At 40.9% G+C, this 12,649-nt stretch overlaps 1 protein-coding gene across 11 annotated transcripts in view; it reads right to left on the bottom strand.

Annotated features, from left to right (window-relative positions):
• PKD1L1 (polycystin 1 like 1, transient receptor potential channel interacting) overlaps positions 1 to 12,649 on the bottom strand; it is a 181,015-nt gene that overhangs the window by 59,774 nt on the left and 108,592 nt on the right. For all 11 annotated transcript variants that reach the window (XM_037501593.2, XM_054695721.1, XM_054695734.1 and 8 more), the window contains 6 exons: positions 10,882 to 11,074; positions 9,361 to 9,444; positions 4,178 to 4,385; positions 2,639 to 2,745; positions 1,496 to 1,727; positions 226 to 399 (listed from right to left, as the gene is read on the bottom strand). In XM_037501593.2, the coding sequence (XP_037357490.1) occupies positions 226 to 399; positions 1,496 to 1,727; positions 2,639 to 2,745; positions 4,178 to 4,385; positions 9,361 to 9,444; positions 10,882 to 11,074 (998 nt within the window). The remainder of the gene's footprint in view (positions 1 to 225; positions 400 to 1,495; positions 1,728 to 2,638; positions 2,746 to 4,177; positions 4,386 to 9,360; positions 9,445 to 10,881; positions 11,075 to 12,649) is intronic.

Genomic DNA, 12,649 nt, shown 5'->3' on the forward strand with positions numbered 1-12,649 from the left:
CCCCTGCAGAAGCCATGCTGTGGAGCACATCAGGGGGGTCAGCTAAAGCAGCCAGTGCTTGCTTTGCCCAGTGCAGGCTTCAACCACATCACCTCTGGGACACTGAGAAACACAGACTGGCTTTCCTTGCTCTAAATCTTTTTCCAAGGAATATAGTTTTGCTTATTCCTTAGTGAAGAAGGTACTGTAGGTCTGGGATTTTAAGGAAAGTCCATTGCCTCCCACCTGGTCTTGTCCCACAGAGGTGACCAGAGCAGTGAGACACGCATATGAGCACAGCAAGGTGAAGGCAACAGTGAGGCGTGGTGTGTGCAGGAAGCCGCTGGAGGAGGGACGGCTGTACACGGAGACCCAGACATGGAAATCTTCCAGGTATTCTGTGAACTTTGAATAGAAAAGCTGAAAGAGAAACCAGCAAGAGACATTCACTGAGGGTGGATATTTATACAAAGATGGTGAAATCTTACTTGACAACTAGTCATTTTCTGAGCAGATGGGCCATAATTTTGAGACTCTCCTTGTTTGTTAGCAGGATGCAGAGTCCTGTTGGGTGCTCCAGGCCCTTCCCAACTGGCCCCAGCCTTCTAGTCACACCTGGCCATGATTTCAGTGGGCGAGACAAATGCAAACTTTTGCAGGAGCCTCTGGAACTTTGGTATAAACTGCCCCTCTCACTATTGGCAGGTGGCAATGAAGATGCATTGGAAAGAAAGGTCTAGAGTAAGTAGGAAAAAAAGGTCTAGAGTAAGTAGAGTAAGTAAGTAGGTCTAGAGTAACCTCCTATCCCTGGTGGAGACAAGCCAAAGAAATTGTTCATCAGAAACACAAAATTATGCATGAAAATGTTTTCAATCATGGAAATTAATGGAAGTAAATTATAAATGGATACTTAAGCAAAGAATAGTGTACAATGCACCATGATATGGCCATTCAATGATGATTTTAAAGAAAATTCTTGAAGAAATTGATTCTAAATATTAAATTAGAAAATGCAAAAAATGCACAGCTCACCTTATCACATTTGTTATTAAAATGATATAAAATATATTCTTAAATAGGGAAAGGCGGGAACATGCAAGCATCAAGTTTTACAATTGATTTGTGAGATTATAAGTGATTTTGTCTTTTTTCATAATCCCCTGCCATTTTGTGCTGATCACATCTGCTTTCTATTTATCAATTATCTTGGTTGTACAGGAAATACACAAGGCACTGAAAAGTATTTAAACAGTCCTTTGGACACCACAAAATACATAATCACAAATTCTGTAAATGCTATTATAGTTATAATTAAAAGAAGAAATTCATTACTGTAATAGTTAAAACTGGAAAGAATAATTATTCCATGCTTGGATGGCCACTTAAATGATGTGTCACTTAAGATGTGACTATCTTGAAATCAGCATGAACACACTGTAAGAATTTAGAGAAACAGCTTCTGAGATAAGTGGAGCTATGCACCTCATCATCTGGGGGACATTGGGTGCTGGCTTACCTTCCGAAAGCCTGGGCCCCTCTGCAGGCAGGTGAGCTCCTGCTCCACACGGCCTTCACGTGATGGGACCCTGCTCACTGCCAGCCAGCACTCGGCAGGGAAGAACCAGCACTGTCCCTCTTGTGTGCACAGCTCCTTCACCATCACATGGCTGACATACCAGGCAGGAGAAGGACCACGGCTGTCATGCCAGAGGTGGATCTTCTGGAGAGGGCCCAGCATTGCCGATACACTGAGGACAGACAACAGTGACTCATCAGGCACATGTGCAGTGATGGGGTCCTGGGATGCGTCAACCCCAATTCTCTCCTTCAGAGGGTGGCTGATGTGGCAAGAGGTGACCACCAACTCTTCACCATCTACTAGTTTTCCTTAAAAGAAAATCACTGAAACCTCAGTAATGTACAGTCACAATTAATGATGGGAATTCTGAGAAATGTAATTATTAGGCGGTTTTGTTGTGTGAACACCATGGAGTGCACTTATACAAATCCAAATGGCATAGCCTGCTGCACATTGAAGCTGTGTATGGGACCACTATCGTAGAGATGGTCTATCTTTGAACTGCTATCCATCACATGATTGTATTTGTGTCCTTTGTGCATTAGTCTGAGTTTAACCCCATCTCAATGAAGACAGTACCCCAAAATAATAAATATCTAAATGAAATTTTCCTGGAGAGAATATTTAGTTCAATTATTTCATATTTTTGAAAATACTTGTATTTTCAAAGAGAGATATATTATTGAGATATTATTATATGAAAATACTTGTATTTTCAAAGAGAGATATATTATCTCTCTTCCTGCAGTCCCACTACCCTTGTATTGCCATATATCACTGCTCTTTCAAATCTGGAGTTAATCTAATCAATAATTAAACAGTTTTAGTGACATAGAAAATGCTGTGATTATGAACTTATCTAGCTTGAAAAATCAGTAAATCCCTCTCCTTCTTTCTTCCCTCATATAAACATACCATTTAATCTACTTCAAAATTTGCAAAAATACTTTGGGGTGCATCAATACTTTCTATGTAAAAGTAATGTTAAATATGCTACTTTTTAAAAATTTATGATAAGGCTACACCAATTCTCACTGGTCTCTCTGTCCTCAATTGTGCAGTCAGAATATTTTGGAATACCTCAGGATAAAGGTGTGTCTGGAATTGCTTTCAAACAGGGGCTTCTCTGGATAGCAGAGTTCTTTGGGTTCAGAAAGTCCATTTTCTCCACATAAAACAATGTAAACCTGAAAACAAAGATACAGGAGTAAGACTAAGATACCCAACACATGACACTCGTGCTGAAGTGGTGGCTTCTTTGCCTCTTTTCCCAGTTCCCATCCTGCCACAAAACCACCCTGAAAGACCAAGTGCCACAGCATGGACCCAAAGGACAGAGGGCATGTCCACCCCCAACCTGTGTCCAGCCCCTCCCTGTTTCCTTGGAGGAGACCCCATAATTTTCATTAGGGAGAAAAAAAATTGGGCATAGAATAAAAGCCCTGATTCATGTTGGCTAGCTTCTATCATCATCATCATCATCATCATCATCATCATCATCATTGATTAAGTTGGGAGAAATGATAAGGAAAATTAGTTTTTTCATCAATAAGTAAGCATAGTCTTTTCAGTGTCTGGGACAAATTTCTTCCTCAAAGGTATGTTTGGTGATTTTTCCCTCGAGGAACATCACCATTTTGTGGCTATGATGAAGAACATCACAGTAGTGATGGGAGCAGACATCCCTTAACCACTTCATAAAGTTTCACCATTAAATGCATTGGTTGCTGCAGGAAGGTGTCCTTTGATACTTGACATGCACTGCTGTGAGTACACATGGCTATCTGACAGGCTACATGAATAGTTGGACAGTAAGGCTTTACAGTGAGTGAGGTTCACATAACTGAAAACATGCCATGCACCCATCTTTCCCACCATGCCAGTGCATGGCCTCCTCGTTCTTCTTTCTATCCTTCTTCATCCTGCTTCTGCATGCCCCTATATTCTTTTTAACTATGGCTCCCTTAAGAAATTGGAGGTGAGTTCTGGCTACAGAGGGAACCCACCCTCTTGTGGGGTTTGTGCAGGCACACACCTCCACTCACCCAGAAGGCTCTGACACTCTGGATTCTGCCTGTAGCCCAGGCGTGGCACATGGCATCCATGTGGCCCATGGACTAGACCACCTCCTCAACCTCCCAGGCTGCATCGCACACCAAGTCCCTCCCCTCCACATCGTCCTCCTTTAGTTCCTCTGGGAAAATTGTCTATAGCCCCAAATTCTCAACCAGCCTGTCCCCAAAGCTAATCTGAATAGCTCTCACCCCTTTCTACCTCTGGGTGATGAATGGTAAATTCATTATAACGAATTTTGGACCAGAGGAGAACAGCTGGTCTCACACTCTCCATGCTCTGCTCAGAGACAATCCATCTTTGTGATTATTTTCCATAGTGAAGGTAGGACAGAAGAAGGGGTCTGGAACCTGAGGAAGGGGAGGGTCCCTGCTTTCTCCTCTACAGATACACACTGAGGGCCCAGTGGAAGGGACAGAGAGCTCACTCTCTATGACAAGTGACGTTGACAAAGAAGATGGCCACACCATGACAGTGTGCATTTCTGGTGTACCACTCGCACACTTTCACCCCTGCAGACAACACAGGGCCCTGGATGTCAGTTACCTTTGCACTAAAGCGGGAGGGAGCCCGGAAGCCCGTGTCAACTACCACTGCATACAGCTGGTGGCTAGGTGGAGTGTTTTCTTGCAGAAAAATGTAACCAGTTTTCTTTTTTTCTCGACGATCTACACATCTGCTTTTAGTCACAAAAAGTGCATAAAGAATTACCAGAACCACCACAAAAATTCCAGGAAGCAGATTTTCTGGGTGCCTGTAAATAAAAAGAGTAAAATTAATTGCTCACAAAAAGAAACATTTAGGCAAGCAGTTCCCTGCACATTGGGGAGAACTAGTGGGTGTGCACACACATGGGAAATACACATGGGAAACACACACAGGTGCACACTCACAGACACCCACATGCACAGGCCTGCTAGTCTACATGACTTATTTTTAATCACTTGTTTTGTAACTGGCCAAAAAAAAAAATAGATTTTTTGAAAAACGAAAGATAGGGCTTCCCCTCGTGGTGCAGGTGGTTGAACGCCATGCTGTGAAGCTAACCACAGCCTCTGCAGCACTGGTTCGATCCCTGCCAGCTGGCGAGGGTCTCACATGGCGCGGCAGACCTTTCCTGTTTCGCCTGCTGCTCCCTTTGCAGTGTTTCATCAGTCTGCCTGTTCTTTTCCCCACTCTGTCTCTGGTGAATTCTCTCACCCTCCGGCGCATCTGGCCTGTACCCTGGTTCTTGTGTAAAATGAATAAATAAATCTTTAAAAAATAATAAAAAAGATAAACAACAAAAAGAAAAAAAATAGATTTTTATGGAGAAGATGGTAGAGAAGGGAAAGGTGGAGCAAGTGGGGCGAACTCTGGTGATTAGAACTGGTTTCAGACCATTCTTAAGGGAGCAGATGCAAGGAGCAGAACCAAGTGGATCCCTGAGACATGGAGCTATCCCACTCAGTCCAGCAAAAAGAACCCCATGAGCACAGACTCCATACAAAAACCCTGTGAGGAATCAACTTTGCATCTGAAAGTTGTGACCGACTGGGGACTCGTGGCCTTTGTCTGAGGGATTTTCTTTATGAAATTTGGACAAAAGTCCCAAGCTTGCTGTGAAGAGCTTCAGCCTATGGATGTGATGAAAGCTCTCTCCTTCCCAGCAGAATGAGGCGGGAGATGTTCTGCCAGCTCCACTCTTCCCACTCCCGTGTAGGGGGTTCCGAGGAAGGATGGTGCCTCTCCCCTGCATCTTGCTCATCTCCAATTTCCAGGCACCCATGCTAACTGTGGGGGGATCACTGAACCCTCCAGACTCACAGGGTGGAGTCCACATCAGGTCACTCATGATAGCACCCTCACCTGATGAGGCCTGCCTTGCCTCAGGTTTATGAGCCTCTCTTGGGCTTCAAAGGAGCCTGTGCTGCAGGGATGCTGTCCTTCCAGACTGCCCCCCACACATGTGACCTCAGGTGTCCTTTGCCTGGTCATCCCTCATGGCTGCCACTTCCTTGGGACCAGCATCGGCAGCACCAATAACTAACATCTATCACTAACTTTCTGATCCACTCACTAATCTACAAAGTCACCAACTGCTGAATGACTGATTAAATAAGGTAGAATTTCCTAGCACAGCAGAAAATATAGCCTCTGCAATCAATATTTATCCAGCAAACATTTACCCATATCTGTGATGGGTCAGCACCTGGGATGGCCCGGCCTGGCACGACCCAGCCTGGCACTAAGTGTGGGGCTATGATGAAGAAGTGCAGGTTCCAGTGTGTGCACTCACCACTACACACTGGGGAGTGTGGGTTCCATTGTAGGCCACCACAAAATAGCAAGCCGCAAAAAATGTTTAGCCTTCCCAATGCATAAAAAATTATGTTTACTCGATACTGTAGCCTAGCAAGTGGGCAATGGCATCATGTCTAAATATATAAAAATATATTTCCTAATTAAAAATAAAACTGTATTGCTAAAAACTGCTCTCCATCATGTGAGCCTTCAGCAAGTCATAATAAATTCACTGGTGGAGGATCTTGCACAGATTCTAAGGGTTCCTGACTGATCAGGGTGATGGTTGCTGAAGGTTGGAGTGAGTACAGCAGTTAGTTAAAATAAGACAACAGTGACGTTTTCTGCATCAGTGCCATACTGTGTAAAAGCATTTTATCCGCAGTAGACCTTTTCTCAAAACTGGAGTCAATTCTCTAAAACCCTGATGCTACTTTATCAGCAAAGGTTATTGTTGTCATTTCAACAGTGCTCAGACCATCTTCCCAAGGAGTGCATTTCCATCTCAAAAAACCATCTTCTTGGCTCATCTAAAAGAAGCAACTCCTCATCTGTTCAACTTTTATCACAAGATTACAACAATTCAGCCACCTTTTCAAGTTCCACCTGTAATTCTATTTCTCTTGTTATTTCTACCATATCAGAAGTCTTGAAGCCCTCAAAGTTAGTCATGAGGGTTAGAATCAACTTCTTCCAACCTCTTGTTAATACTGGTATTTTGACTTCTCATGTAACATGAATACTTTTAAAGGCATCTAGAATGGTGAATCATTCCCTAAAGGGTTTCAATTTCCTTTACCCAGGTCCATCAGAGGAATTGCTATCTATGTCATCTATAGCCTTACAAAATATATTTCTTTTTTTTTTTTCAAAATATATTTCTTAAATAATAAGACTTGAAAATCAAAATTACACCTTGATCCCTGGGCTGCAGAATGGATGTTATATTGCCAGACATGAAAATATTCATCACCTGGTATGTCTCCACCATGTCATGTCAATGAACAACAATATTTTATTGTAATATTTTGTAAGTAGCAAAATTACTAGCAGCATGTCTAAATATATTTATTAATTAAAAAATTATATTGCTAAAAGCTGCTCGCCAGCATTATTACAGTAATATTTTGAAAGGAGTCTTTTTTTCTGAGTAGTAGGTCTCAACAGTGAACTTAAAATGTTCAGCAAACCATGTTATAAACAGCTGTGCTATCAGTCAGCTTTTGTTATTCCATTAATAAACATACACAGAACAGGGTTAATGTGACTAGTGGCTTCAACTTTAAATTACCAGCTGTATTAGCCCATAAGAAGAGAGTCAATTTGTCTTTTGGAGCTTTGAAGCCAGGCATTGACTTCTTTCTAGTTATGAAAGTCTTAGATGACATCTTCAAAATAAGGTGGTCTTGTCTACAGAAAATATATTTAGTGTAGCCACCTTTACCAATTATCTTAGCTACATTCTAGATAACTTGCTGAAACTTTTTATTTTTTTAAGATTTATTTATTTATGCATACAAGAACTGGGGTACAGGTCAGAGGTGTGGGGATGAGAGGATTCACCAGAGACAGAGTGAGGAACAGAACAAGCAGATTGACTGAAATACACTGCTGAGGGGAACAGCAGGCAAGTCAGGAGAGGTCTACTGCCCCATGTGGTTTTCTCCCTGGTCAGCCGGGGATCAGACTTGTGTTGCAGTGGCTGCGGGTAGCTTCACAGTGATGTGTCTTAACCCCTTGTGTCATCAGGGAGGCCCCAACTTGCTGAAACTTTTATATCAGCATTTGCTGCTTCCCCTTGCACTTTTATGTTATGGATTCTGCTTTATTCCTTAAACCTTGTGAACTAAACTTTGCTAGTTTCAAATTTTTCTTCTGCAGCTTTCTCAGTTCTTTCAGCTTCACAGAATTAAAGAGTTAGGAACTTGCTCTGGATTCAGCCTAGGCTTAAGGGAATGTTGTAGCTGATTTGATGGCCTATTCAAACCACTAAAATTTTCTATCAGCACTGACTATTTTGATTTCTTATCTTACGTGTGTTCACTGGAGTAACACTTTTATTTTCCTTTGCATTCACGACTTGGCTAACTAGCACAGCCTATCTCAGCTTTCAGCATGTGTTCCTCACAGAACTTAATCACATCTAGCTTTTCATCTAAAGTAAGAGACCCAAAACCCTCTTTTTAGTTGAGGACTTAGAGACAATTGTAGGATTATTTTTAATTGACCTAGTTTCAATAGTGTTGTGTCTCAAGATATAGAGAGGCCTACGAGAGGGAGAGAGATGGGGGAACAGCCAGTCAATGACAGAACACGCAACATTTACTAAGTTAGCTGTCACATGGGCACGGGCTGTGGCACCCCAGAACAATGACATTAGTATCATCAAAGATCACTGATCACAGATCACCATACAGATATAACAATAACGAATAAGCTTAGGATATTGATGAAATATATGTTAAGAACTATAAAACAACAACAAACTAAGAGAAATGACAAAAACAGTAATGAAAAAAGTTAGAAATATTTCAATAATTACCAAAATACGACAGAGAGACAGGAAGTGAACACACCCTGTAATTGTGTTGATAGGCTTGTATAACAGTTTGTGACAAAGCTTCAATTTGTAAAAATAAAAAAATGCAATAAAGCAAAGCACATAAAGTGAAGTGCAATCAACCAAGGTATGCCTGTACTTACTCATACTTCAAAATCTAATGTTCTATATAAAACAATGGCTATAAAATAAGGTGAATTTTATTTATTTATTTTTTTAAGATTTATTTATTTATTTATACAAGCACTGGGTACAGTCAGAAGCGCGGGAGGGTGAGAGAATTCACCAGAGCCAGAGCGGGGAGCAGAGCAGCCAGAAAGACCAAAGTACACTGCTGAGGGGAGCAGCGGGTGGCAGGAGAGGTCTGCGCGCCATGTGGGACCCTCCTCCGGTGGCCTGGGAGCAGCTGGGGATCGAACTGGTGCTGCAGAGGCTGCGGGCAGCTCCGCAACCCAGTGCTCAACCGCTGCGCCACCAGTGAGGCCCTATAAAATAAGGTGAATTTTAAATTTGTTACCTAAAACGAAATATTTTTGAAGAGAAAGGGGAAAATAAACATAAACCAGGACAGGCAAATTGGCAGTATTGCCACTGTAGACACTAACCCAGTTGAAAATAACTGTGCCATTCACACTAGTGGTGTACTTAAAAGCAGCACAAGTATATTGACTTTCTCATATTTGTAAATCTCCCATCAGTGAATGAAAGTATAGGCAAATACAAGGTAACTAAATAATAATAAAAGACAATAATCTATTAATATGCATCTTTCAGCAAGGAATGACAATAACACACATTTCAAGAATCTAATTAATTATATAGTGGGCATCCTGAGCAGGCAGTCATATAAATAAAAATTTTTCTTGATTTAGAAAACAGAGCTTACCTCTGGAACTTGGAAATGTCACTCATTTCAAAACTGGTATTCAACTTTCTCCTTCCAATAGCAAATGTGGCGAGGTGATCATAGCTGGGAGGAAGATGCTGATTAGGATGCAGAATGTATGGGGAGAACAGTTGTTTACAGGGTGATGGCTCACTGGGTGAGGGAAGTATGAAAAGGATGACAAGCTCCAATATTACAACTCTATGATTCAGATCAAGTTTAAAGTATTCAGCAAAAAACTTAAGTTCCAATGAGGGCCTCTGTTCTGGCCAAACATTAGACGCCCTCACATCTGTGTCTCCGAGGCTGCCTGTGACATTGGCTGTCCTCACAGTGGACCTGGGAGTGTATTAGATATCTCTGTGATTTCCTCCACAGTCCAGCTCATTGCAGGAGATTCTCAGGTTCAAATCAATCACAGCCTACTACACAACAATGACTCAGCTACCAGCCAAAAATGTGCCCCTGAAAAGCTTGTCTTGACATTACCAGAATCCTGCCTTTGGCCATTTCTGCCCCGACAACCACTATGAAGACTGCTGTTTTTATTTTAATAAATTCTTCCTTTCTCTTATTTTTTTATGATCAGATCTCATTTTATATTCATTTTTGTAACCCTAGCATCTAAAAAAACATAGCAGAGAGTAGGGTGTAACAGAGAAAGACTGATTGGTTTGATGCACCAATAAATAATTTAATAACAAATCAAAATATCAAACCATTACCACTAAATTCAAATGTGGTTTTAATAGTGGCATCCTATAAATTCCTAATAAAAGCATTAAATGATTTATGGATTACACCAATATGATCTGGACATATTTGCCTCCAAACAGGCAACCACAGAGTACAGTGTTATATAACAATTTTTATTAAGGAATAGTTTCAATAACTATATATAGCTAATAATCATTTGTTCTGTATTCTAATGTAAAGGTAGCGACAACATCAGCATTTCAGCTAGATGATAATTTCTAATTTAATGACACAACAGGTAAATTGCAATATTCTCAAGAAATTTGCCAACTATCTGTACGGAAAATTTCATTGTGTCATGAAATTCACTTTACAACCAGGCTGTGAGGGAGACCAGGAAGTGGGGTAACAGGTAACAGGGAAAGTGAGAGCATGGGCCTCTGCTTGATTAGGTATACCCCAGAGAATGTCAGGACAGCTACAACCATGGACCCCATATTCACCAGATTGGATCATTCATCGAGGAATCTTGTTAAACAGGTATTTGCTGAACACCTACTACATGCCAGTCACCTTGGAGAGGGGTAGGTATAAAGAAGACTGAATAACCAGACCCTGATCTCCACAGGAGGAAACAGTCAGGAGACCAGTCTTACAGATAGAATAGTATAAGAGGCATGAGTTCATGGAGTCCCAAAACTGAGACCCCTTAAGATTTTATAGGGTGGCAAGGCTAGTGAGGCTCTAGGTATTACACCAAATAGAAAATGCAGTCACTTAAAAAAAAAATCTTAAATTCTTTCTCAAACTTAAGTCTATCTATACCTGCAGTTCACTTTTTCTGGGACAGTTCCTGGTTGTGGAGAGAATCTTCCAGATTTCCACTCCTTCATATCCCAAAACAGGCATTGGATCCACTGGAAATGTACCGTATAGTTCACTGCTTTAGCAAAATATTTGTTCACAGGATTCCTGTTATAGTCAGCATCAAGTAAAGATAAATATCCCAAGTTGGCATCTGAAAAGAGAAAAAGTAACTTAAGAAACACAATCTGAAGTCTGCAGAAAATCATCACCCTTTCTGAATACAGAGAGACAGTTGCAGAGAGTGTGGACAAGGCCAGGAGCTAGGCAGGGAGGGAATGAACCATTTTCTCTCTTGGAGCAGATGAGTCATGAATTAAATAGGCCCAGGCAGAGCTACAGCTGCTAATTTCCCTCAGAGTGTAGGAAATCTTCCTTAAGTTCTAACTCCCTCTGGACACCCTGTACACACTATTTTGTGACCCTACAGCTTCCCCAGTCCCACCCAAAGAACTTCCCTCCTTCTCTTTGGCTTCATTCCTCAACTTGTCAAACATTAGTATGCCCTAAGCCTACAGCCATCCTGGGAAGATAGCACAATGACCATGTGGTTTTAGACTGTTGTTTCTGGGAAAAATTTTTATACTCAGATGCAAAAATATTTAATATTTCATTTATTTAAAATTTGCCTCTAGGATTTTTTTAATAATTGGTATTGGAACAACTAGACATTAGTATTTGTTATATATGAAATTAGATCCATATCTCATGACATATATAATAATAAACACCATTATCAAAGATCTACATATGAACATGTCAAATTGCAAAAGTACTAAAAGCAAATAGATATAAAGGACTTACAACACGATGCATGTAAGCAGTGAATTTCTAACCCTCAAGATCTAAGAATAAATAAAAAGAAGTTGAAAACTTTACTAATAAAAAAAATCTGCAAAGCAAAATAACCCAGTAATAAAGTTAAAATGATAATTTCTAATTTAATGACACATGATGAACTATAAAAATAAAAATTGTGGACCTGATGGCGCAAACTATGAAGCTGTCTGCAGCCTCCCCCGCCGGCCAGGGAGAAACCCACATGGAGCAGCAGATCTCTTTTGACTCGCCCGCTGCTCCCCTCAGCAGTGTACTTTGGTCAATCTGCCTGTTCTGTTCCCCACTCTGTTTCTGGTGACTCCTCTCACCCACCACACCTCTGACCTGTACCTCAATTCTTGTATGCTTAAATAAATAAATCTTTTTTTTTTTAAAAAAGCTGAAACCAGAAAGATAAAAATAAAATAAAACTCGCAACTTATATTGCAGGAAAGTGACAAACTGCCTTAATGTGTTAAAAATCAAGAAAAAACAAACAATAGAAAATGGATATATTCATGGTTTACACACACTTTGCACATACACACACCACATGCAAACATACACACACCACATAAACATATACATCTACACATGCACATATACAACACACACACATACAAGATACACTCAACTGACTCAGTGACAAAGATCACCCCAATAGCACTGAGCACACTTGGTTTCATATCTTGTTTATTAAGTCTCATTCCCCACCAAGAATCCAGGCTCATAAAGAAATGCCAACTTCTAAGAAAGGGCAGGCAGTGTGCACACTTGCCTGGGTACCCTGATCTTCCAGGAAACATCAGATGCACCAGACTCCTGACATCAGAAACCTTATTGAAAGAACTCCCAATGGAACAACTTGAGCACCAAAAAGATAAAGATGAAATCTACCAAATACATTTCT

The sequence above is a fragment of the Talpa occidentalis genome, unplaced genomic scaffold, assembly GCF_014898055.3.
Source record: "Talpa occidentalis isolate TD23 unplaced genomic scaffold, MPIMG_talOcc4v2.1 talOcc4.10, whole genome shotgun sequence".
NCBI classification, from domain to species: domain Eukaryota; kingdom Metazoa; phylum Chordata; class Mammalia; order Eulipotyphla; family Talpidae; genus Talpa; species Talpa occidentalis.